Source organism: Lycium ferocissimum, chromosome 5 (assembly GCF_029784015.1).
Source record: "Lycium ferocissimum isolate CSIRO_LF1 chromosome 5, AGI_CSIRO_Lferr_CH_V1, whole genome shotgun sequence".
NCBI lineage: Eukaryota > Viridiplantae > Streptophyta > Magnoliopsida > Solanales > Solanaceae > Lycium > Lycium ferocissimum.
The window spans coordinates 32029778-32057678 of record NC_081346.1 but is presented as its reverse complement, the minus strand read 5'-3'; the positions used below and the strand labels follow the sequence as shown (position 1 = coordinate 32057678).

Sequence of the window (27901 nt, the reverse complement as noted above, 5' to 3'; positions counted from 1 at the left end):
AGGATGTGTGGAGACATCTGTCCACTAGATATTTTGATATGTATAAAAATATTCAGTCACTTTAATATTCAATCACTTTCCTCTTCAGAACTGGGCAACTACAGTTCCCAACAAATTAGGCTCGAAATCAATATCTAGTTGATAAAAATGTTTACGGAGAGATTTTACAGGATGATAAAATCTATATAGAATTAATCTGCATATTGTTAATTGCATCAATAGTCTTTTTATCAACTCTTTCTCTCACAGTCTGACAATGATGAATGAAACTTGGTTGATTAGTAGAGGCAAGAAGTCGTGCCCACATCCTGCCAGCTATGTTCACGGTGTTTGTAGTCTCAGTGACACGCTGCAATCAAACATCAGGGCATTGACATTAGATCTTCATGGAGACACAGTTCACCAGAATAAAACATTACACTGGCAAACCTCTCAAAAGCATGAAATTTAGTCAAAATATTTATATGGGAATAACAACTCTTAAATGTCCACAAGCAAACTCAACTGCAAATGATCTGCACACAACCTTCAGAATGCCTCATTAATTCCACATGCAACTACAGCTAAATATCTAACTCCTTTACAAAGGATGATAATTATCCGCCTACCATAAAGGGGGTTATATACTGTACATCTCATTAAGTTGGTGAAAAAGCTTCACTGGTTTTGATTGACAAGTAATATGATCCATTTTAGAAGTATAGATTATTCAATGAGAAGAATCCGTGAAAGGAAAACAACTAGGATAACAAATTTCCTCGACCAGCTGAAGCAGAATACTTATGATATATGTTGCCTAACAGCATAGTTTTTCAGTAGGACAATGTACATCAATTAACTTGTACCAATCAAATATGTCTGAGTCATAAATTAGTTGGTGTCTGTCAATAAATGAATCCTCTTTATCCATTCAATTCCGATCAATTAACTTCAATCAGTGTTATCAAAAGCAAAAAGCGCAAAAAAGCTCTAAGGTCAGCTAGGGCTTTAAGCGCAAAGTGCAAATAAAGCGTGGGCTTTAATGAAAAAAGGCGCAATGGTGCAAAAATAAAAATATATACATGTTTAGCCCAAGACTAATTATAATAAGCGTGAATAACAAATATATGGACAAACAAATTGTAAAAACATATCGATAAAGTGAAATAACGATTATCTAGGGTCATCTCTTCAAGAGAGGCTCATTGGCAAGGAAAAGTATGTCTTAGAGCCTTGATGATGACACTGAAGCGCACATAAAGCGAGGCGAAGCGCTCAACGTGTTTTGAGCCTCGCTTCAGGGCTTAAGTGCGCTTTAAGCGCGCCTTTGACAACACTGACTTCAATTCAGAAAATCATGCACAAATAGGCTTACATTAATTGGAATATAAGCTTGTCTGCTGTTTACAGGTCCAACCGTGAAGCCTGTGAATCCAGCCATCGCTCCATGGACAGCACTTTGTGCAAGAAGTGTGCAGTAGATGTTATCTGATGCATTGCTTGGAATTGCTCGAATCATGTAAGTAGGGTCTGCGATAACAAATGAGTGCAGAACATAATATGAATTTAAACAAGTCACATAAAAATTGATTGGCGTTAAGGAATCATATAGCTTTTAGACTTTCAAAGATATAATGCAATAACAACAAATTGTGCGCACAAACAAATTAATGAAACCTCTAATACTCTCATTACTAGTTTTGATATTTCAACCTCAGAATACTACCGCGAAAGAAAAGCCTGAAAATAAAACACTTTCATGCTTCAATTTTCTAACACTTCCACAGAAAATAACCAAACACCTAGTAAAAGTATCAATCAACAAAAGTATCTTAAAACTGTAGCACAACTAATAAATTTAACAAAGGTTGAACATACAGGCAACATTATTAAGACTCATCTTCTGCTTATTATGTAATTGTTTGATCATCAAGCTGAAGACGGAAATTCTGTGTATCAACCACAGAAGGTTTAGCAATGAATTTGTCAGACACAATTCCTCTTCAATGTTCATATTGCTGTTTTACCAAATAACTTCTTTTGAAAATTTTCAAACAATCGTATTTCCCTCTATGCTCTCATTTTTTGTTCCCAAACTGACAGAGGAACCGTCTCAAGGGGAAGAACCCAAAAAGGTTATGAGTTAACAACTAGCGCAATATTTTGGTCTCTCATTTTTCCTTCTTTTTTCTCTCCCTGTTTTTTTCAATTCTCCGAACTACTTAACAAGCAGAGTAATACACGTCCCTAGGGAAAACTTCCTGTGTCAAACAGACTGTCACACTCGCTTTTCTGTCTGTTCCAAAATGATAATCACTTTCGTCAAATGAAAATATTTTCCTCAATTTATTAATATTATACTACCAGAGGCGAATCCAGCATTTGAAGGTTACGGGTGCCACTATAATTGACACAAACCCACCACTAGTGACTGAGGTAGAATTTAGGGAGTGGAGTACATTCGGTCAGTTCAATCCGTTTTGGGTTAATCCGGTTCAGTTTACACAATTTTTGGTTCACAAATAAGCCACGTGATCACCAAATAAAAATAAGTTTGATCCAACTCGAGCTAGCTCTCTTGATTCAAATTCGATTGAATAAAATGAAAAGAAACATAAAAAGGGAAAATAACATTTCGAAATAGGCAATTACACCACTTCAATCAGACATAATGTACTCAATACATAGTCACAAGCAAATTGCGACCTATAGATAATTCTTTAAGAAACATAGGGTGAAGCAACTTCAGTAAGGAATACACCCTTTTTATCAACACAAGCAAAGAGTAATACATCGATTACTAGGATTCATACCTCAATGAACAAATTTTAATCATAACATATAGAGTTTTCGAACTATAAGAGGAACAGTAATCATACTGAAAATAGAAAAAGAACTAGCATGAAGTTATACAAATTACACGTATTCCTTCTCAAAAGAAAATGAACTAGCATGAATAAGGCTGTGCCATGTTGCTGACCGATTTTCAATTATTGCGAAAAATAATTAGATTCAACAGACATTCCATATGATTTATAAACAATGCATTACATAGAGGAGGGATTGCAAATGTCAATGCAAGCTAGATATTCCATATGATATGTTTAGGGTTGTGCGTGCGTGTGTGTGTGTGTGTGTGGAGAATATGTGAACTGATTAAAGTTGGAGGAATAGTTTGATTTTTGAAGCAAAGTAGGTAGGAGGGGTGAAAATGATTTTCATCCAATTTAAATAAATGAAAAGAAAACTGAGGCTGAATGAGCAGAGAAAGATGGATATGAAGATAGAGAATATAAAAAAAAATTAAGATAGAAGAAAAACAGAAAAGGAAAAAGGACAACCAATATGTAGCTGGGATATGAAGAAAAACTAAATGCAAATTAGTCCCATGGTTATTTGGGGAGATTCAAACACTGGTCAATCGGGTGGAACCCGCATGCTTAACCATCGCAGCTACAATATCCACATCCATTCTTTACATCTGAATTTTTAGGAAAATATTCAAGAAATTTTAGCCAAGTGTCGGGGTGCTAGTGCACCCCCACCCTTCTACATCACTACATGGATCTGTCCTACCTACTGCTATTCCTCAACTTCTCAAAGTCATCAAAGAGTTCCTTGAATTCTAGTTTTCACCTTGCTCACAGTTTCTGCCTATTCTGAAATCCATCCCAAATCAATTTAAAGTAATAAATTTGGGATATTGGAGGAACTAACATTTCGACAATAAGCAAATAGGGGATGCATAACAATAAAATACTTAACCAGCATACATCATATGCCCCACGAGACAACATCCAAAGAAGCAGGTTGAGTACCTATGTATTTCATATTTACTGTCAACTTCCGGACATCCGTGAAATGATCCTGTAACATCAAAAAAAAAATGGTGTTTGAAGAGTAAGTAATCAAGAAAAGGAAACGAAACTAGATAAAGTGTTTCGTGTCTCTAATCACAGGTCTCGTACACTAAGTTACACGGACTCGCCATTTAGGGTGTCGTCCCCGTCCGGGATACAGTCGGGTGCGGGTGTGGGGACGGCAAACGTCGGGGATACGGTCAATTACATACGGATACTTTGACCGGAGTCCATCGACAAATTTGGGGGAAAAATTTGAGATTTTGATTTCTCAAAATTAAAAATAAAACAGATTTAAGCTAAGTTACACGGACTCGCCATTTTGGGTGCTGTCCCCGTCCCGGATACGGACGGGTGCGGGTGCGGGAATGGCAAACGTTCCGGATACGGTCAATCACATACGGATACTTTGACCCGAGTCCGTCAACAAATTTGGGGGAAAATTTTGAGATTTTGATTTCTCAAAATTAAAAATAAAATAGATTTAAGATAAGGAAAATGACATACCTTCAATATTATAGTACTTTTATCTCATGTTTGCTGCTTCATGGTTTAGATAAACCAAAAATACAAGGTTGTGTTGACTTCGGATGGCAGAGAGAAGCAGTGATATAGATGGAGGGTTTGTTTTCGGCCTTGAATGGCTTTCTCTTTCTATCTTTAGGAAAGAATGAAAGACTGTGAAAGAGACGACCTAGAGGCTTGAAAACTTTGCTCTGTAAAAGCTTGAAAAGGAAATTTGGAGAATATGAAGAAGACGACTGCTTACAGCTGGAGGAGACATGTAGTCGTGTACAAGCTGAATTAGGACTCTTAAAAGTCTTAATTGTATTAACGTACAAAAATGACCCCTTTATTCTTCATATGTGCTATTTTTATCCCCTTTATTTTCCATTATATGCTACTTGTGACACAAAATTGAAAGGCACCTAATTATGCTATTTATAAATGTTTCTCTCTTATACAATATAGGGATCATTTTAAAATTAATTATTAGCATGTCAATTTTTTGATAATTAATTTATATTTTTAATCGCACAAAAGCACGAACATATTTACTGGTTGAACATAATAAAATTGACCCCTTTGTACGACGGATTATTCTTGGAATGTATTTTTTCATATGCCTCTTATATTTTTTCATATTTACAGCCGAATCCCCGCACCTGTATCCATAACTGGATACACACCCCGGAATCCTAAAATTTAGATTTTGCCGAATCCGTACCCGTATCGGATACCCGCACCCGAGTCCGTGTAACTTAGCTCGTACATAAGGTAACATTAGATGAAGCGACAATTCACCAAAGAAAAAGTGTCCTCGTCATGGACAGTTCAATATTCAACTGTATTGTTGTAAACAATCAATTGGGTCACTCATCTAGCAATCTACATATTTCCTTTGAGCTTAACTGATCTCATAAATTCAAAGTGATTTAATCCAAGTAGAGTAACAAACTGCACAAGACATACAATCAGAGTAACGGCTCTACTGCAAGAGTGGGGAACGAGGAAGAAGATTCACTACCAAAATTTGTTTCGGGTCTTAAAGTGTACATCCTGATAAAACGATCTATATAAATGGGAGTCTGTTCATGGTGTTTATAAGGCATAAGTAGTTCAACATTAAGCTGGATGTGACGTATGCACATGCAATTGGGCTGGTAATCTTAAAAACCAAGTGGTATGAAATACTTGAACCATCTTACAAATCCACGACCAGAAAGAATAAAACCAAGAAAAATAATATGAAGACAAACACCAAGATTCAAGGTATTAGCAGAATTCTCAGATGGATCTATGGAGGAAGAGACTTGGACTATACCTTAATATGTTGTGTTAACCAAAGACCGACATCTGAGAGTAGCCTGTTTCCTGATGCATCTTTCTCTTGAAATGCTTGCATACGTTGAGCAACATATTCCTGCCCAGCACCTTCTGCTAATACAATTAGCACATGCCTATTTTCTTTGAGCTTCTCTTCCACATATTCATAGACCCCGCCTGGACCTTCTAAGTAAAATGGGGACTCTGGGATCAAGCAACAGTCCTGACATAATAAAGGCATTATTAAATGGATACAATCAAGTGCTACGTAAAGTGAGAATCACATAAGAAATTTCCCCTTAGATTCCACTTTTTAAAATAAGTACGCTACCCTTAGATTTCAATTTAACAAAGATAACTGTGAACTGCATAGCATATGCTACGAACATGTACAAACTGATAAAAGATGGACATAATTGAACATGATGTTTATTATGTGATCCACAATGTCGCTGCTGGTTCAAGTCTCTACATATATTATCTAATTTCTTATTCAGCCGAAGCACATTCTATCTATGCCCTTGCGTTGCAGTAACATTTGAACAAGCTCCCCTCCTCCTCCAATAGAAATAGACAAGTCGGTTTTCCAGTAAAGTCGCAGGAAAGACTTCTCTATTCTGTGTTGATTACCATACTGTTAAGAATGTCAAATATTAGGAAATAGTAACTATGGCAAGAATTCGTACCTTGTGAATGTAGCCAAGGTTTAGAGTCCCTGCAATTGTGTAATTAGGCATAGGAATTACTATCTTTTCCTTTTTCTTGGATTACTTCTAAACGCTATTTAGATCCCAACATGCTTTTGGAAATAACCAAACAATTAATTCCCAAATCTCTTTTTTCCTCTTTTCTTTACATAGTATCAGAGCCAGGGTATCAAGTCCTTCTCTTAAACATTTTTTTTAGTTCCGCATTATTTAATTCTTTTATAACCGTGTTTCCCGCGCCAACTTGTGCACACTTCGACTAATTCTACGAGATACCTGTTATCTCCCACCAGCACAAGTACCGGGTAACTCTGTCCACCAAGGCTTGGAGCCTTGGACAGATGGGAAGAAATTACCTAGTATTTTGCCTCCGCTGAAATTTGAACTTGAGACATCATGGATCTCAATCCACTTCATTCAGGATGATTCTAGTTCTTCGTTTTTCTTAAGAAATAGAAAATTTAGGGAATGCAACCCTAAGTCGACAACTTTGCTCCGATTATGCAGAGATTGAATACCGAGCAATGGTTTTGGTTACATGTATATTTTTTTTTTATAAGGTAAAGGTGGTTACATGTGTGCATATATGGCTAAAGTAGGTTCTCAAAGAGTTATTTAGGAGATGCATTAATGCAATTGATCTGTGACAACCAAGTTGCAATGCAAATCGCTTCAAAACCCAATAATTTATGAAAGAATGAACGATATAGGAGTATATAGTCATTTTCTTATTGGAGTATTGTCATTGCATTCGAAGAAAGAATGAGTTGGGTGGATTGCAATAGCTTTTGTCAACTTGAAATCATACTTGACTCTAGAATTGATGTTATTTGTGGCAAGATAGGAGCATACAATATGTAAGTTCCAACTTATAGAGTGTTTTAATTGGGATTTTCCAGACCAAGGTATCCATATTCTCTAAATTTTTAGCTTTAAAGTTTTTAAGCTGGTCACACTAGCTTATAAGCACTTTTTGGCTTATCTAGCATTTGGTAAACACCAAAAGTGCTATAAACACCAAAGTGCTATAAGCTAAATGTTTATAAGCCAAAAGCCATAGTTGATCACCCCCAACTTATGATTTTGCAGCTTATAAGTACTTTTACTTTGACCAAGCCTTTCACGATTTTGATCCCTAATATTTTTTGTAATTTCCGAAATACTCTTCCTTCTGTTGGTTGTCATAGGGTTATGCAGTCAAAGTTGGCCCGGACGGTCATATTGATCGGCTTAAGGCCCTCCTTCTTGCCAAAGGATATTCTCAGATACTTGGGCTTGCTGACAATAATAGTTTCTCTCCCGTAGCTAAAATAGCAAATGTCGGTCTCTTTCTGTCACGGTGGTTGTTCGTCATTGGCCTCTTTATCAGTTGGACTTTAAGAATGTTTTTCTCCATGGTGACCTTGAGGATGAAGTTTCTATGAAGCAACCACCTGATTTTGTTGCTCACGTGGAGTCTAGTGGCCTTGTATGTCGATTGCGTCAGTCGCTCTATGATCTGCTTGAAACAGTCTACTTAAGCCTGATTTGCTAAGTTCAGCATAGTTATTCGAGAGTTTGTCATGACTAGTAGTGAAGCTGATCACTCAGCATTCTGCTCCAAATTGTGTATTTATTTGTTGATTTATTTTGACAATATTGTTACTACCGAAAATGTCAGGATGGTATTACTAATTTGAAGGAACATAACTTTCAACACTTCAAGACTAAAGATCTCAACAAACTGAAGTATTTTCTAGGTAGTGAGGTCGCTCAGTCTAATACAGTAGAGGATGAATCTCAATAATATCTTTCCTGTGTCTTTACATCTCACAGTTGCATGTTGTGATTCATTTGATATCTGCTACTCACTCTCAAGCAGCAATTGATCGCTCTGGCATGAGAAAAGTAGGTTTTGTGTAACAAGTTGTGAGATTCAAGACCCCTTTACTCTTGATAGTAAAATAAAGGCAGTTGATCCCAATTTTTTGTCGTTCGCCTGGCTGGACTGTTGTTAGAGTAAGTTGGATGTGCTAATTCGATCTTCTAAACCACAAAAGCTTGAGAAAGAGAATCCCTCTCAAGAGACACTAATGATGTTGATTGTCTCATTTCCTCACCCTAGTCTTAATTAGATAATCCTATCACCAATTTCTCTTTACTTCTACAACTTTATTCTTTAAGTCTTGGTTGTGCAATGATGTCAACTCCATCTACATTATCTAATCCACAATACCCCAATTCATAACTTATGCCGACAGTCGTTCTGGCGTTTTCCCATGTCCACTTAGCCTTTTGACGACACGCGATATCAGCTAGCATATGCCTATCGAATTTGAAAAATAAAAACACTAAGCCTCCATTGCCAAGGACTTACCACATCACGATTACCCAAAGTTGCAAGCATTGCAATAAAACCTGAAGAACCCAAAGAGCAGATGTAAAACAGAGATGTTACAGAGATACATAAGAGTTCAAGATGGAAAGAAATGTGGGTGCAAGGAACATCGCCTAATACATCAATCAAGCTACTTACCGCTGTATCTTCCCATAAGCTTTACTATACCAACTCCATTCTCCATGCTTTCTGCCTCTACATGGGCAGCATTAATGGCCCTCTGAGCTTCCTCCACAGCAGTATCAAAGCCAAAAGATTTGTCTATGACCTACACGACATTGTAAGAACAGCAAATTGGACAAAATCGTGCTAAAATGCATAAGAGAAGTTTAATATGAGAGGTCAATGTGGAAAGTCACAGTGATTTGATATTTTTAAGAGTGTCCTTTAGGTTCTTTCATGTGTTGAAGCGTTTTAAAAATCCCCAGCTACGATAGATTATTTTTAAATGCACATAAAGTAACTATCTTTTCATGCAGACCATGAGACTACCATCTACTTGAAGGGGAAAATTAGTAGGAAGCTGCTTCAGGAAGCTTTGAGATAGATCCCCCAAACATAATCTGGGCAACATAAAAATAACACTCCACGTAAAGTCTGAAGTCTGCTTGTAAAGTGGGATAAGAGAAAATGTCAATTAGCCGTGCGTAGTAAATTCTTATTGTCAAACTTTCGTATTCACACAATCTCTTAAACAGTTACATTTTTCTTTGAATTTTTATTCACGGAAAGCACATCTGTTAATTCACCAAATCATCCACATCAGGAAAAGACACAGCGAAAACATTTAGCAATGAACAACATAGAATAATTTGTAGGTTTTCTTATCATCATATTAAACAAAGGAGATATCTAGCACAGGCAGCTGACAAAAATCATGTCTACATCTGTTTTCATGCCCTTTTTATGTTTCCAAACATGTATCAAGAAATCATTTAAAACATGCGTATCAATGTTGTCAGTTGTGTTCCATTTATGCTTCGAGGTTAAATATATGAACTTCCATGTAAGAGAATTTTAGGAACTTGCACTCATTAAAAAGGATATTTTAGAAGCATGTCAACAAATTTTACTGGAAATTCTCTTGAGATATATCAACTCGATTCTACTATTTATTACTCAGCAAGTCTTCCTTTGATTTGATTGGCTCTTGGACAAACAAAGAGGTAAACAAAGAGGGAAATACAAAAGAATTGTAGATGCATCAATCTGAATGAAGTCATTCCGTGTCGAACAGAAACTAAGCTCCAGTTCACATATGGTACAAGTAGTTGAGCAGAACTTTTGTTTCTTTAAGTTTTTCCCTTGTTTCCTCAGTGTATGGCATAAATCATAATGACTTAAAATTATAAGACAAAACAGATCACCCAGGCAACAAGCAGCACAACTTAAATACTACTATCATTTTAGCAAACAGAAATTATACAAGATAAACGTCACGCTTTTGTTGGCATTACTTACCGCGATATCATTATCAATTGTCTTGGGAATCCCAGCAACAGCTACTTTAATACCACGTTTTTCAACTTCCTTGACAAACATATAGATGCAATCATAGAGCTTTTTAAGAATAACAGTTTCAACAGTTAGGAATTAATTGAGAAAGAGAAAATATCATAGTACAAACACCTTGTAGATTGCAGCAGCCCCTTTTTGAGTTCCATCCCCTCCAATTATGTATACCTAGAACTCAAAAATGAAGAAAGCAACTAAACACTGTCAGATTGTACTAACTTCTAGGTTAGACGTTACAGATGGTACAATAGACCTGATCTTTTTTTTCTTTTTTTTTTTTTGGGAGGATAAGTAACAAAATACCTGATTTATTCCACGGTCTTGAATGTTGTCAACAATCTTTTTAGTATCATGACCTCCTCTAGATGTTTGAAGAAAAGTTCCACCACGTTTATGAATATCATTGACGACTTTTGTGGTCAAGTTCAGGGTATTTTTTGAGTAAAAGCCACTGTAACCTCCCTGGAAATATTGAAACAGGATTACAGCCTCTAGGCGCAGAAACTACGACATACATGTAGAAATACAAGATATTGACGGTAGGATCACTGATAGTCTGCTGCAGCAGAAACAGACAATTTGATAAGATTAACAAAGCTTACATCAAAACCTAATTTTTCTAAAATTTCAGATTACCAAATAAAGATTTCGTATTTCGTTCACCATCACCAAAGGCGAAAGAGGCACAAGAAAAGAGCAATAAATTGGACAAGCACATGAAAACCAAACAGACTTCTTCTTTTAATAAAGTAAATAAATTTCACTAATGTTTAAGCCAAAATGCACCCATACCAAAAAAGTAGAGAACCTACTAAAATTGATGCACAAGAGTGATCTCGAATGGAATTAGTTAGTCTAGGAGGTTATAGCTCGAAGAAGATGGCTGCTAGTTCAGGGATTCAACCGAGAATTAAGCTAGAAGAGAGAATAGAATATAGAGAGAAGAAGAAAGTAACTTGTATAATTATCATGAATGAATTACATGTAAAATCACATTGTGTATATATCAACACAGAATCAAAATAAGGCTGAATCCTAACTGCTACTGCTAGCTGTCAATTAACAGACTTAACAGCTTGTACCTAACTCTGACAGTTGTAACTAACTTCTGGAATCAGCTAACTAACTTTGTGAAGTGAACTAATTTGAACTGCAACTGTTTTGCTTCTTCAATTCAACTCAATCTTGCATCAATACCCCCTATTTGAAGAACACCCTTGTCCTCAAGGGTGAAATGAAGGAAACCTATACTGCAACTCAGTAAGATATTCCCAAATCCCAAGTAGCTTGGCTAGTGTCAATTCCTGTCCATTGAACTAACACTTGACAAACAGCCTTATTACCCTTCTTGACCATCCTCCTATCTAAAATGGACTCAGGTAGGGGACAATATGGACTAGAAATGTTTACAGCTGGAACTTCATAACATCTCTTAAGTTGTGAAACATGAAATGTGTGACGAGTAAGAACATCAGATGGCAGTAATAACTTGTAAGCAACAGCACCAATCCTGCTAAGCACCATATAAGGACCAAAGTATTTTGCTGATAGCTTGTTAAAAGGCCTAACAGCAACAGATATTTGTCTATAAGGCTGCAACTTCAAATACACCCAATCACCAATGTCATCAGACCTGTGTTTATTGGCCATGTCCTACATTCTTTGCTGAGCTCTAGCTAAATGAAATTTCAGGAGTTCAATACAGCTTCCCTTGCATCCAAAGATCTGTCCACCATATCAGAACTTGCTTCACCAGCCAAGTAAGGTAGATGAATAGGAGGCTTTTGACCATACAAAACCTCATAAGGTGAACACTTGATTGCTGAATGATGAATGGTATTGTACCACCACTCAGCAAGGGGTAGGTAAGTAACCCATTCTAGTGGATTGTCAGAACAAAAGCACCTAAGATAAGTCTCTAAAGTCCTGTTCAGCACCTCAGTTTGACGACCATCTGTCGTGAGGGTGATATGCAGTGGACTTATGCAATTGAACACCTTGTAATGTGAACAACAAAAAAAAAAAAAAAAAACTTAAGAAGATGGGATCCCTATCACTGACCATTGTAGAAGGCATTCCATGTAGTTTAAACACATTATCCAAGAAACATTGTGCTACAGACTGAGCAGTATAAGGGTGTTGTAAACACATGAAGTGACCATACTTGCTACACCTGTGAACTACTACCAAAATAACATCCTTTCCCTTTGATTTAGGCAAGCCTTCTATAAAATCCAAGCTGATATCAGTCCATGGTCCATACTCCCTCAGGAATAGGAAGAGGTTGTATCAATCCAGGATAAGCTACAGCATCATACTTGTGCCTCTGACAAATATCACATTTGTGAATATAATCCCTAATATCCTGAACCATAGAATTCCAGAAAGAAAAAAAAAGAGATTGTAACCTCTTAAATGTAGCATCCATGCCAGAATGCCCACCTTGAGGTGTAGCATGCCACAATTGAATGATATGAGTCCTTAACTGAGAATCAGACCCTACACCAATCTGCCCTTCCATCTGAGTTGAGAATGAATCCAAGTGAAGGATTTGTAAGGTTGTACTTGCAGCTTGGTAATTATAGCTTGTAAACCAGTATCATTAACCAAAGATTGTTGAATTTGACTGAGTAGGGGAACATGAGGAGTAAGTAAAGACTTTGACAATGCATCAGCATCCTTGTTGTCAAGACCTTGCTTATACTCAATAGAGAAATTAAAAGCCATAAGCTTTGAGATTCCAGCAACTTGGAATTCAATGTGTATATTCTGTTCAAGAAAATGTTTTAAGGCTTTTTGATCAGTCCTCACCATAAAATGCCTTCCCAACAAGTAACGAGACTATTTAGTGACAGCAAAGATTAAGGCCAACTGGTGCCTTGGTACTAATGATTTACTAATATATGCAATTGGATGACCCTGTTGCATCAACACAGCACCAATACCCAATCCACTTACATCAGTCTCAATTATGAAAGGCTTATCATAATCTAGCATTGCAAGTACAGGTGCAGTGACTAAAGCCTCTTTAAGTCTAAGAAAAGCTGTAGTAGCAGCATCATTCCATACAAAATTATCCTTCTTAAGTAACTCATTTAATGGTTTGCATATAGCTACAAAACCTTTGATGAACCTTCTATAATAGCCTGCTAATCCAATAAAACCCCTCAACCATTTGATAGTCTTAGGCATTTCCCAAGCTTCAACTGCTGAAATCTTCTTGGGATCAGTAGCAACTCCTTTTGCACTAATATAATGGCCTAAATACTCTACCTTCGGAACACCAAATGCACATTTAGAAGCTTTTGCATACAGTTGATGTTGCTTCATCAATTCAAACACAGCCCTCAAATGATTCATATGTGCAGATAAATCCTTACTGTAAACCAGTATATCATCAAAGAAAACCAACACTGATTTCCTAAGTAAAGGCTTGAAAACTGAGTTCATAAGGCTTTGAAATGAGGATGGTTCAGTAGTCAAACCAAATGGCATAACAAGAAACTCATAGTGGCCTTCATGAGTTTTAGAAGCTATTTTATGAGTATCAGCTTCATCCATTCTATTGGTGATATTCAGTTCTAAGGTCAATCTTAGAAAACACCACAGATCCTCCCAATTCATCTAGCAAATCTTCAATAATAAGAATAGGAAACTTGTCTTTTACAACCAAATGGTTCAATCCCTATAATCTACACATAATCTCCAACTACCATCTTTTTTTCCAACCAAAACAACTGGTGAAGCATATGGACTGGTACTATGTTGGATTACTCCTTGGTCCAACATTTCTTGGACAAGTTTCTCAATTATATCCTTCTTCACTCCTGGATATCTATAAGAGCTCTTGCTAACAGGTGTTACAGAAGCTCTGAGTGGGATTCTATGGTCAAAAGGACCTCCGTGGGGTGGTAGTGTAGTTGGGATATCAAAAATGCATTTATACTGATCCATCAATGAAGATAATGCAGATGGAATATTAGGACCTTGAGCAGCATGAATATTGTTGCATTCAGCCTCCACAAATGTGATGAGGGATAACATGAAGAACTGAACTTGATCTTCAGGTTTCTTGTTCAACGCCTTAGCTTTAGCAGATTTAAGTTGTCAACTGGCTTCTCTGAGAACATGTTTCTTGCCCTGGTGAACAAATTCAATGGTCCTGTTACTGAAATCAAATAGTATCTTCCCAATGTACTTAACCACTGCACACCCAAAACTATATCCACATTTTCTAATGGTAGAAGTAGGAAATCAGAAGTGAATGTAGTTCCCTGCAACAACCATTGAAGACCTTTACAAACTGAAGCAGTTTTGTACTTTTCTCCCATCTGCTACACTCACAGACTGCTCTACAATAGGTTTAGCTTTACAACATAACTTTCTTGTCACTCCCTCATCAATGAAATTATTTTTTTTTGAAACTGGTAACTATATTGTATTCCACATGAACAAAACAGTACATAGGTTGTACTGAAACCATATCTACAAAAGTACTCCAATACTCTACTATTCTAATCCTATATTGAATCTAATACATCAATAATGGAAATAGTATCATCTGAGTAAGCTTTGATTACACCAAAAACAAAGCAATAAAATACAATTCAACTTGACCTTCTGCACTCCATTCTCTATACTCTCAAAACATCTGGAGTTTCTCTCCTTCCATATTGCCCACCATATGCTGGCAGGGACAATTCTCCATCTATTTCTGTTCTTTGCCTGCAATCCTGCCTCTTCCCAACTCTTTAGAGCCTCTGAAACCTTGCTAGGCATGGTCCAGGCTATACCTTTGAGATTTAAAAATATTCTCCAAAGCTGTTGTGTAAACTTACAGTGTAGAAACAGATGGTTAACTGTCTCTGCTGTTTCTCCACACAGGAAACATCTAGAGCATAAAATTATCCCCCTTTTCATCAAATTATCCTGTGTAAGAACTGCTTCTTTAGCTAAAAGCCACACAAAGCAACTAACTTTATGTGGGACTTTGGATCTCCAAATGTGTTTCCAGGGCCAGTTGGTAATCTGTTGAATTGATTGATTCATCATCCTGTAGGCTGAACTAACTTTGAACACTCCTTTTTATTCCCCAGCCACCAAAAAACATCCTCTCCTACCTGAAGTCCCTTAAATTGTTGCAATATGTTAAGAAAATCAGCCACTCTTTGTATCTCCCAATCATTGATTTGCCTTCTGAAAGTGAAATTCCATCCTTGAGGTGTCCACAAATCAGCCACAGTCCTTTGATGATCTAAGACAATGTTGTATATATCTGGAAATAGTGTTTCCAGATGACCAGCCTCAAGCCAATTATCCTTCCAGAATCTGGTTTTGACCCCATTCACTACTTTGATCTTGGAGTTGCACTTAACTTCATTCCATAAGGCTCTTATGGATCTCCACAGACTAACCCCATATGGTGTGGTAACCTCCTTTGTCATCCAGCTATCTTCCTCTTCATATTTTGCATTGATAACTTTCCTCCATAAAAGTTGATTTTCATTGGCATACTTCCATAGCCATTTCATTCTGAGTGCTTTGCTCTGCATTTTCATATCTTTTATTCCCAATCCCCCACTCTTCTTGCCAGTGATCACTACTTTCCACTTCACCAAGTGAAATCCTTTTTTTTCTTTATTTCCTTGCCACAGGAATTTCCTCTGATGCTATCCAACCTCTTGATAATCGCTGCTGGAATTGAGAACAGAGACATCATATATGTTGGTAGGGCATCAAGGACTGAGTTGATGAGTGTCACTCTACCCCCCAAGGACAAATATTGGCTCTTCCATCTGGCTAGTTTCCTCTCACATTTTTCAATCATATTGTTCCAAATCTCTGTTGAATTAGATTTGGCTCCCAGAGGCATTCCCATATAGATAGTTGGCAGAGTACCAACTTCACCACCTAGATTTGCAGCCAACAAGTTCATGTTTGGGACTTCATTGATAGGATACAAAAAACTCTTCCTCCAATTAATGTGCAGCCCAGAGATTCCTTCAAATAGGACTAGTATCATCCTTAAAAACCTTAGTTGCTCCTCTTGACATCACAAAAGATCAGTGTGTCATCTGCATATTGGAGGTGTGTCACCTCCAGACTTTCATTACCAGCTCTAGCCACCTCAAACCATTTATCCATCCATTCACCTTTGCTGTCTTGATCATATTGTTTAGACCTTCCATTGCAATCAAAAATAGGAAAGGTGACAAGGGGTCACCTTGCCTGAGACCTCTTTGTGCTTTAAAAAAAAAAAAAACCTGCTGGGGAACCATTAATCAGAACTGAGAAACTAGCAGTTGATATGCAGAATTTGATCCATTGGATCCATTTCTGTCCAAAACCCATAATCTCCAAAACCTGGAGTAAGTACCTCCAGTTTACATGATCATATGCTTTTTCAATATCTAACTTGCAAAGGATTCAGGTTTCTTCTGTTTAAACCTGAATCTACTGCTTCATTAGCTATTAGCACAGCATCCATAATCTGTCTGCCCTTAATGAAGGCCATCTGCTGGGAGTCCACTAGTTTTGCAATGACCCCTTTCATTCTTTCAGTCAACACTTTGGAAAAGATTTTATAAATACTACCTATCAAGGCGATAGGCTGAAGTCCCTTAGTTCCTTAGCACCTTTCTTCTTAGGAATGAGAGTAATGAAAGTTGCATTAAAACTTTTCTCAAAAACTCCTTGCTCATGGAAGTTGTGAAAAGTGTTCATTATGTCATGCTTCACTACTTCCCAACATTTGATGAAGAAACCATAGTGAATCCATCAAGGCCTGGGGCTTTGTCAACGCACACAATTTTAGACATCTCAATACTTCATTTTCTTCAAAATTGCCTTGTAAAGACTCCTTTTCCTCCTCTGATATAGTAGGGCAATTTGTAAAGTTACAGGCTGGCCTCCATTGTGTGGTCTCAGAATACAGCTTTTGATAGTAATCAATTATCTCTTCTTCAATTCTAGCTGGCTCCTCAATTGTTTCTCCCTGAATCATAAGCTGATCAATATTGTTATATCTTCTGTGAGCATTTGCCATTTTGTGAAAGAACTTAGTGTTCTTGTCCCCCTTCTTTTAACCAGATTGATCTTGATTTGCCTCAAGATATTTCTTCATTCTTGACCAACTCCTCATACTCCATAAGCAAAGTTGCCTTCTTGATTGATTCCTCTTCGTTAGGCTCTTTCTTCCAGCACTACATCCATTTCAGTCATCTGTCCTAGCAAACTTCTTCTTTTAGAGCCCAAGTTTCCATCCTCACTTCTACTCCAAGTCTTAAGATTAGACTTTAGAGCTTTTAATTTACAAGCAAGTATGTAGTCTGGTTTGCCTGTGAAGTTAAAAGAATCCCACCAACCCCTAACTCTATCCACAAAACCCTCGGAACCTAGCCACCAGTTTTCAAATTTAAAATAACTTTTACTCCTATTCCATGAACCACCTTGTAAAGCAACAGGAATATGGTCTGAAACCAGTCTTTGGAGAGGAATCTGTTTCAAATTGTTGAAACTATCATCAAACTCTTTTGAGATTAATATCCTGTCAATTCTAGAAGCTATCTCTAGATTGTCACCTTTGAACCAAGTATAAGTAGCATCCTCAAGCTGTAGGTCAATTAGGTTCATGTCTTCAATGAAATCAGAAAATTCCTTCATCCCCCTGGTTCTTTGAGTACAGTTTTTCTTCTCTGAGATAAACCTAGTGACATTATAATCTCCACAAACAGCCCATGGCCCTTCCATTAAGCCTCTCACAGAACCTAATTCTTCCCATACCAGTCTCCTTTCTTTATAAGAGTTTGGAGCATACACTCCTGTGATATGGCATGAGAAGTTTTGTAATTGTGCTTCAAACTTGCAGGTTAGAGTGTAAGCACCTATTTCAAGAATATCCCCCCTCCATACTCTTTTATCCCACATCAACAGAATCCCCCCTCTTGTTCCACTAGCTTCCAAACAAGCAAAATTAATCCATCTTCCCCCCCATATTTGTTTCACCAGATCTGTAATGTCACCCTCAGTTTTAGTTTCCTGGAAACAGATGATATCTGCTCTCCAGTCAAAAACTAAACTGCTCACCAGTCTCCTTTTGTCCCTATTGTTTAATCCCCTAACATTCCATGTTACTAGTTTGAACTGCATTAAGAAACAGGGATGATACTTCTCCCCTTGTACCTATTCCCATTGCTCTTGTATTTAACATCAAAAGAAACAAGACCTTTCAGCTCTTGTGCACCTTTAAACCTTGTTTTTCTGCATTCAGAATCCTGCACCATTCTTCTTGCTTGTCTACTGCTGTCAATTTGTAGTAATAGTTCCATAGCCTCTTCCTCGTGCCCCTGGAAATCTACCCCAAAAATTTTGTTGAATTTACTCATATTTTGTTGTACCCATACCGAAGCTTCTTGCTCTTTATCCATGATTGTTTGTTGTTGCTGAATTTGGATAGGCTCTGCCTCCTCAACTTCCCAGTTTTCAATAGCATTGAAAGGATTCAGATCTGCTATCTCAGATAGGTCCTCTGCCACCCTCTTTCCACCACTTCCCCAGCCACCATCTGCCAATCATCTTTTTCCACCACTTTTGAAGTTTCCCCAATCACCTCCCTAGACAAGTTCATCACCACTTCTGCAAAAGTGTTCACTTCCTTTGCAGTTTGTGTGCATGCATGCTTTTCTTTTTGTTTTGAGAGCTCAGCCATGGTCATGCAGTGCCAATTGTTGTTGTACGATGTTGAGGGCAAGTAATAATCACAAGTTAAGTCATTAAAGATAACTTGTCCAGCAAAGTCAGGCCCATTTATCACTTTCAGAGGTTTCTTAGGTGTGGGCTCACATACCTGGCCCAATCCTGAAATTTCATTTAAATTGTTCACTTGCTCATCACATGATACCTCTGATGTGAAGTCAACCACTGTATCTGACAGTCCCATGTGATGCATATCTCTAGAATCCCTAGGAGGATGGGATTCTTGTACTTCTTTGCAGAGGTTATCTCCTTTTACCCAGCATGCAATAGCTTTACCTGGATCTTTCACAGCAGCATCTACAGCAGCATCTCTGATGGTTCTTCCTTCCTTTTCCGGTGTGATTTCGAATCTTGTTTTACTTTCCACCCAGATTGGGAAGTAATACGTGATTCCATTACGATTGATCGACACCTCCCTTGGAATAAATCTACCATCATTGGACACCAAGATTCTTGCCCATTTCATATGGTTCTTGAGTTCTGTCTCCTCCTCTGTAGCCACCCATCCCCCAATGAGAACCAGTAATGGTTGCTTCTCACGATATCCAATTACTCTAATAGTTTGATAGCCAATGACACCAGTAAATGCTTGTAATGAGATGGTTATACACTCATCAGGATCATCAACTCCTCCACTCTCATCAGGAAGTTAAATTATTTCCCTGATCTGTTAACTATTTTCTGATTCTTCTCCTTCATTTACTTCTACCAGGAACAACTGCTTCTTGGCTTTACATACATGACCATGTACATATTTTTCATCACAACATAACCCTTTTGCTCTTTTCTCATCCATCTCTGCTGCAGTTAACAATTTTCTCCCGGAATTATTACTGTTAAATCTGTTGGATCTTTGGTTATAAGGTTTAAAAGGTTTCTTGAAAGAATTGTTGTTTGTTACTGGTTTCTACTGGAAAGTTTGGTATTTTGGAATGGTGGGATTTGGTAGTATGGGATTCTAGTTTTTACCAAAAGGTCTAATTCCAGAAGATTGTGCTTGAGCATCAAAAACCTCTTCTTGTAATCTAGCAATCTTTTAAGCCTGCATTAATGTTCTTGAAGTTTGAATCCTGACTGATTTGTTTATTTCAGGTTTCAAACCACCTAAGAAACAACTTATGGCATTTTCATTTGATAGAGTCACCCCAGTCAACAATCTATCAAATTCAGCTTGATAACTCTTCACACTACCAGTTTGCTGTAAATTTTTAATAGCCTCCATTGCATCCTCAAACCCATCCCCAAATCTTTCATTCAATGCCACTACATACTCAGTCCAAGTAGGATCACTTGCTACATTTCTAGATTTTATGTAGGATCTACGTCATTCTCAAAAAAAAAAAAAAAGATTTTAAGTAGGATTTATGCCAAACAATTGCTTCACCATCTAGTAGAATAGATGCTACTTTTACTCTTTGATTAAAAGCAATTTCATCCATAGAAAAAAACTGATCTACTTTATACAACCATGTCCTCAAATCGTGCCCAGAAAATCTTGGAAAATCCAATTTAGAATACCTAGTGAATTAGTTACCATTTGTTTCTCCTTCTTGTTCCTTTGTTGGATTCCTTTGTCTTGATTCTCTTGAGCAGTCTCCTCCAATTGAAGATTCACTTCTGCACTGTTCCATATCCTTGCCCTTGTTGTTCATTCCACCTAGGGTTTGTTTGATTTCCATTAATTTTTTTACCAGTTTGTATGTTCCTGTCATTCATACTAACCATTCCTTCCATTAATTTCTTCAACTGCTCTTGAATATAGGTCAATTGGTCTTCCATGTCTTCAGGTCTGTCTCGGACTCTTGGTTTTTCCTCCGAGTTAGTGTCATAATGTGCCGAGGATCAAGGGCTCTGATACCAATTGATGCACAAGAATGATCTCGAATGAAATTAGTTAGTCTAGGAGCTTATAGCTCGAAGAAGATGGCTGCTAATTCAAGGATTCAACCGAGAATTAAGCTAGAAGAGAGAATAGAATATAGAAAGAAGAGGAAAGTAACTTGTATTATTATCATGAATGAATTACATGTACAATCACATTGTGTATATATCAAAACAGAATCAAAATAAGGCTGAATCCTAACTGCTACTGCTAGCTGTTGATTAACAGACTTAACAGCTTGTAACTAACTCTGACAGTTTTAAATAACTTCTGGAATCAGCTAAATAATTGAACTGTAACTGTTTTGCTTCTTCAATTCAACTCAATCTTGCATCAAAAATACATGGCCTTTTTTACAAAAGACACCCAGTCTTCTATACAACAAGGAACTTCATGGGTGCATCAAGAGAAAACAAGGGATAGAAGACTACTCTTCAAACTTAATAAAATTCATCTCTACCCCACCCCTCAAAAGTCTCCTATTTCTTTCTCTCCAAATAACCCACATGAGTGCTAGTGGCGCAATATTTCATCCATGAGCCTTGTCCTCCTCCCACAATTCCAACTGAACATTAACTCTTTTATGGTGCTTGGCATCACATGGTATACCAAATCAATTAAGTGTATCCCACCATAACCTCAAGGCAAAAAGACAAGAAGGAGATGATCAACACCTTCACCCACCTCCATGCACATGAAGCACCAACCAACACAAATGACATGCCGCTTCCTGACATCCTCTGATATCAGTATCACCCGCTAGCTGCTAATCACGTGAAAAAACACACCTTCTTCGGCACCTTTGGAATCTAAATCGAGCTATACAAAAATGCAACCTCCTCCCTACACAAATGCTTTTCATAGAATGACTTAAAGAGAAAGCTCTATTATTTCCCAACCACCACCGTCAAACATAATGGCTATCATGAAGCTCTATTATTTCCCCAACCCCCACCTCCAAACATAATGGCTATCTAGTGACATACATTGTTTGTAAAGCAACTCTAGTAACATTGAGTTAATCATTGCTCCTTGGTATACTTATCAAAGGTTAGAGTCATAGTGCTCAATCATATTCCACACTTCTACCATTTCCAACAACAACAACATACCCAATGTAATCCCATAAGTGGGGTCTGGGGTGGGTAGGATGTAAGCAGACCCTACCCCTACCTTTTGAGGGGTAGAGAGGTTGTTTCCGATAGACCCTCGGCACAACAACGCATTTCCAAAACACGCTAGAAAGACGACAGCAAAGTGACGCGAACAATAAAACGAAATAAAAGACACTACACATGTACTAAATAGTGTTACCACTACTAATAAAGAGAAAAGAAGAAGAGGAGACTAGCCCCCTGTCCCTCCCACATAAAGGCGCTACAACACTCTGCCACTTACTAACCTTCCACCTAATCCTCGACCTTCAAACCTTCCTATCTAGGGTCATGTCCTCAATAAGATGAAGGTGTGTCATGTCAAACCAAATCACCTCCCCCTAGTTGTTTTTCGACCTACATACCTCTCCTAACACCCACTATGGCCAACCCCTCATTACCTCCTCACTGGTGCATCCATGCTCCTCCACTGCACATGCCCAAACCATCTTAGCCTAACTTCCCTACTTCGACCATTTCCAAGTGCCTCAATATCTTCGAGATATCTGAACATCCTGATCATTTTTTGCATTTGCCTTTGCGTTTTGGATGTATTTCAAAGACAAAAATCCTCCATTGATTAGCACATAAACTGCCCAAGGTAAATTGTGATTGGATAGGCATATGTTTGGTAAAAAAATTTGGTACTTGATTCACAAACTTTAACTAAAATTTGGTACTATTTGTGGAAACCTAACAGCCAGCAGCCAATATCAGTTGATGGTTCCCTAACCACTAGAAACCAGAGAAGAATCAATTTCTTCAATGAAGAGTTTAACTTTTACCATTTCAAAAAAAAAAAAAATCAATGAAGCATTTCAAAGAGGACAATCAATATCATGCTTTTTATCTTTGTTTTTTTCTTTTTCTTGGGAACGAATGACCAAAAGAGAAACCATTTTATACCTTGAATGAAAACACGAAAGTTGTGTTCCCGTCATACTAACCTGAATTCCAAGTACATCATCAACTCCATACATATTCTTTAAGCCACATACAATTTCACGAATCACTGTATTGATTCCTGGGCATAAACCACCACATGTCACAATACAAGCACGGACTTCTTCCGGTGTGAAGAAAACCTAAAACCAAAAATGTTTTTAGAATGAAACTATTTGAAAACACCAGTATTCTAGGTTAGCATCCGAAGTCAGACCTTTTCTCGAGGTCCTGCACGCCGAAAATGTATTCCCCTGGGGCTGTCCTTCTGAACAATGATCTAAAACCAAGCATGCGTACTGGTGATTAAACTAAAGAAGGCATAATAGGCATAAAGGAAACAGCTCAATAGATAAAAGGGCCACATACATCCTTTGCCACCATATCTTCTGGACTAACAAAAGTTTTCCTGTGTCAAGATAAACCATCTGTAATTTTAAGCAGCAATAATCTCGAATAAAGGTACACACAGAACAGCGAAGATTTTCTAAGTTTACCAAAAAAAAAAAAATACTTACTTGACAATAGCATAAGCATGGCTCCTTTTCAATGGATTTGGATATGACTGAAATAAAAATGGTGGATTAGTAATAACCAAGACAATTCTAATCCTAGTTGTTTGGTAACTCAACCAAACACCCATCCATCTTGTTACCACCTCTTGCAATTGTTTAAGCATAACCTCTACAAGCATAATAGTTCTCAAAGATGCAGGTAGACACTAGAAAAGCTGGCAACAACTAAAACCATAAAAAGAAAAACAGATAAATTTTCATAGTGACATGCACATTACTAGATAATTGAGATAGCACATGGATAAATCATACTCCCCCCGTTTCAAAAATAGTCTCTTTCAATTTTTTTGGCAACTCGTTAGTTCCAACTTTCCAGATGGCATGTTTAAGACCATAAGATTGAAAGTACTCTTTTGTTTCTTAAACTCCGTGTCAAGTGAAAAATTCACAAGTACTACCCTTTTTTAACATCTGGCACTAAGCCAAAAGTGCCATTAGAATTAAACTTCCAGGGCAGAAAAACAATTGATTTAAACTTAAAGATTCAAAATTTGATGTTTAGAAAGAAAAAAAATCAAACTGAAGGATATTAGGGAAACAGTCCATCGAAATACAACTCTGTAAATCGGGAAACATGGGTTTCGAGTAGCTGCAATTTTAAAGTAGTGCAAGTTATAAATTACCGGTAAATCGGGAAGAAAATGGGTTAAGTGAGGAACATCCTCTATAATAAAATCGTCATCGCCACTAGCATTGCTCTCGTTAGCGCTTTGAGCTCTGAGTCTAACTAAATGAGGTTGGCGCCAAATCAATGGCCTAAATAGAGAATTGGATTTCGATGCTAATTTTTTGTTTGAAAAAGTATGAAAAGATGCAGGTATTGAACATTTATGGAGTGGAAGGAAATCATTTTGAGGAAAAGGTAGTGAATAAGCGTTGGATAAAGAGAGCTCCATAGCTGCTCTGTGGAATTGAAGCAGCCAACACAACAATGAAATGAAATGTGGGAAAGTGCGTGTTGTGGTTTGACTTGATCAGCGATGCGGACAATTTCGCTAACCGGTTCAAAATACGAAAGAAGTAAATACGCCAAAACAAGTATAATCTATCCCTATATCTATATCTATATCTATATCTACTAGCGTCTTTGGCCCGGGCTTACTAAGAGTAAACGTAAATGTAATTACATTATTTCCCACTCTTGTGACATTAACTTATTGAAAAATTAGTTCGACCTTCTGCAAGTTCCTAAAAACTATAGGCTCTCCGAGAAATTAAGTTGCACAAAAATATTTAAAAATTGAACAAAGATTTTTTTTATCTGTACTTTAGACTTACTTTTTACCTTCAAGCAAATACATGACATACAATCTCTTATTTATTATTTATTTATTGGATTTATTTAGAGCTAGACTTTGATAATTCTTGAAATCAAACTTAGTTGTAACATAAGTGTGATTAACAACATCCGTTATGAATGATAATATTTTCTTCCAAAAAGAAGAAAAAGAATTGGGTTCAAGAGACATTAATTATATATGCTACATTTATTGTTTTGCAAAAATGTTAGTAAATGTTACTTTCATTTAATTTATAAATACATTGAAATACAACAATAACAACACATACCCAATGAAATTTCACAAATTGAAGTCTGAGAAGGGTAGAGTGTACTGCATTTATCTACCCACACCTTGGAGGTAGAGAGGTTGTTTTCCGTGGCCTTAGCACAAGGACAAGGACTTTTCTTATTATAATTAAATTTTCCTTTTGCTTTCCGAAAATTTATGTGACGACGAAATGATATTATTCATTTTGTTTGTTTATAAGTGGAACATTATTTTATAAAATGGATATTCAAGCGCATATTTTTTTAAACACTATATGTATGTAGTTGTGTTTGAATAGTGATTATGGGGTTATAATTTTTTTTTTTTGTTTCACTATTTTTATGAAATATATATATATTTTTAAATCCCCCCCCCCCCTCCCCCAATTAATATAACGTTGTAGTTTGTCTCGTGGGAAAACAAATTATATTAGTGTTTGCTTTGTTACAACTTTTTTTTTTTAACATTATATTTTTTTTAATATGGGGTTCAATTTTTTTTTTGATATTCGATTTTGTTAAAATAGGCTTTTTTTTTTAATTGGAGATACACATTTTTAAGTCTTTTTTTTTTTTAATTGCTCGGTGTTATTTAGTATGCCCCCCCCCCCCCCCTTTTTTTTTTAAGGGACAACGGACGTGAAAATTAAGCACGTCTTTATATAGTTTTTTGGTTTTTTTTTAATAATGTTGTTTAGTATGAGAATACACACAAAAAGTATTTTTGGAATTATTATTTATTTTTATGCATAAATATATATACATAATGTTGAAAACGATTAATATAATATTGTAGTTTGTGCTCAATGTAACAAATCTTTATTATATTCATATGTACAAATACAAAGTTTGGCTTTTTTTTTAACATTATATTTTTAATATATTTTTTTTTTTTTCTATATTTGATTTTGTTAATATGGGAAGCTTTTTTTATGGAGTTTGGAGATGGTGTGAAGATTCAGTTTTTTGATTTCTTTTTGTAGTTTGCAAAAAATATTTTATTATATTAGTGTTTGCTACGAATACAAAGTACGCCTTTTATTTTTTTTACATTGTTTATTTTTTAATAATTCGCTTTTTTTATATTGCTTGATTTGTTAATACGGGGTCCACTTTTTTTCAAACCATAGTGGGTTCCACTTTGTTTTTAAATATAAAACTTGACCCATATTAATTTTATAAAAAAAAGACCCACTGTTGTTTTTGACATTATTTGTTTTTTAATATGGGGTTCATTTTTTTTTATTGCTTGATTTTGTTAATATGGGGGATTATTTCTAAAGAGTTTGGAGATGGTGGGTTTCACTTTTTTTTACTTTTTTTTTTAATATTGGTTGGTGTTTTTCATTTTTTTTTAATATTGGTTGGTGTTTAATTGATGTTGTATTTTTTAGAAAAGCATGGGTGTAAACCATGCTTCTATGTATTAATTTTGTTAATATGGATATTTTTTCTCAAGTCAGTTTGGAGATTGTGGGTTGGGAATGTTTTGATAGTTTTCACAACTTGTGGGGTTATTATATTAGTGTTTGCTACGAATACGAATGACTTAAGATTTTGACATTGTTTGTTTTTAATATGGGGTTCATTTTTTTTATATTCATGATTTTGTTAATATGTCCACTTTAATATAACTTCAAAAGTGAAAAGTGAGTTGGACTTTTTTTTTTAATATTGGTTGGTGTTTAATAAGTTATTTTTTTTTTTGAAATACAGTGAGTTTGGAGATTGGATTTGAAATTTTCTTGATCAAAAACTTTTTCATATTAGTGTTTGTTACGAAAAAAATGCACTTTGTTTTGACATTGTTTATTTATTTTAATATGGGATTCACTTTTTTTTTATTGAGCTTGATTTTGTTAATAACAATTTTAAGTAGGAGTTTGGAGATGGTGGATTTGAAAGTTTTTTACTTTTTTTTTAAAAATATTGGTTGGTGTTTTTTTTAATATTATTTGTTGTTTAATATGGGGACGTATATTACTAAAAGAGGCTTCTATATAGTTAGATCTTGATTTTTTTAAAACGGGGTTGATAAACCCGTGCTTCTATATAAATAGAAAATGGATAATTCTAATCATTTTTTAAACACAAAAGTAGTTCAATGCTTAGATTCATCCAAATCATGTTGGGACTATAATAAAGAAAAATCGTCCCATTCCCCTTAAAACATATACTCAAAAAAACAAAAAAAATCTCCCTTTTGTTACAATTTGTTTGACATTATTATTGCTCGGAAACTAAAAACTATGTAATATTTTAAGTACACATGCATAAAATAGGCCATTTCCTTTAACTATACACATAAGTCATAATTGAAGCAATTATGAGGTTTTACTTATTCATAATGCGCAAAATTTTCAGCGACATATTTTAAGTATTTTAACTTCCATTTTATGTAATTATTGAGAATACACACAAAAAGTATTCTTAAAATTTAAACTAAAAATGTCTAATAGGAATTTGACATTATAACTTATGTTCCAAGTCTTTGAAGTTATTTAGAACAAATCATAATTCATATGTCTAAGTAGGCGTTTTAAGACATTGATACAAATATTTTTCACTTTGTTGGAATTTATGGCTCTCTGGAGTTGGTGTTGAAGATGGAGTTGTGTTTGATTATACTTTTTGCAAAAAATATTTGGAACAATGTTCATGCTTGAATGTACTTAAGTAGGCATTTGGACATGCGGTTTGAAACCATGAAATCAAAGAACGTAAAAAATTTGGAGGTTCGATAGCTTTTGAAAAGTAGACTTTAAAAACAAAAACAAAAA

At 36.1% G+C, this 27901-nt stretch overlaps 1 protein-coding gene across 2 annotated transcripts; it reads right to left on the bottom strand.

Annotated features, from left to right (window-relative positions):
- On the bottom strand, nucleotides 1–24584 carry LOC132056719 (ATP-dependent 6-phosphofructokinase 4, chloroplastic-like). Of its 2 annotated transcripts, none has more exons than XM_059449034.1 (14): nucleotides 24196–24583; nucleotides 23516–23562; nucleotides 23367–23406; nucleotides 23215–23277; nucleotides 23003–23140; nucleotides 10569–10727; nucleotides 10380–10433; nucleotides 10212–10280; nucleotides 8889–9018; nucleotides 8730–8770; nucleotides 5665–5889; nucleotides 3798–3846; nucleotides 1355–1509; nucleotides 1–349 (listed from the first exon to the last, which is right to left on the bottom strand). In XM_059449034.1, exons 1-14 carry the CDS (start codon nucleotides 24466–24468, stop codon nucleotides 182–184), a joined length of 1611 nt encoding a protein of 536 aa, XP_059305017.1. In that variant the 5' UTR covers nucleotides 24469–24583; the 3' UTR covers nucleotides 1–181. The 2 variants fall into 2 exon arrangements, 1 of the variants encoding a protein (XP_059305017.1); XR_009414919.1 differs by lacking the exon at nucleotides 1–349 and adding an exon at nucleotides 2793–2857 and having other exon boundaries at nucleotides 1382–1509; nucleotides 24196–24584.
- Nucleotides 24585–27901: the final 3317 nt, after the last annotated feature.

Excerpts from the sequence above, each read along its gene's own strand:
- LOC132056719 (XM_059449034.1), bottom strand. The coding sequence starts at position 24,468 with ATGGAGCTCTCTTTATCCAACGCTTATTCACTACCTTTTCCTCAAAAT. Across the intron at positions 23,141-23,214 it reads GTGCAGGACCTCGAGAAAAG|GTTTTCTTCACACCGGAAGA; the intron begins GTCTGACTTCGG and ends TTTTGGTTTTAG. Across the intron at positions 350-1,354 it reads AAGCTTATATTCCAATTAAT|CGTGTCACTGAGACTACAAA; the intron begins GTAAGCCTATTT and ends GTTTGATTGCAG.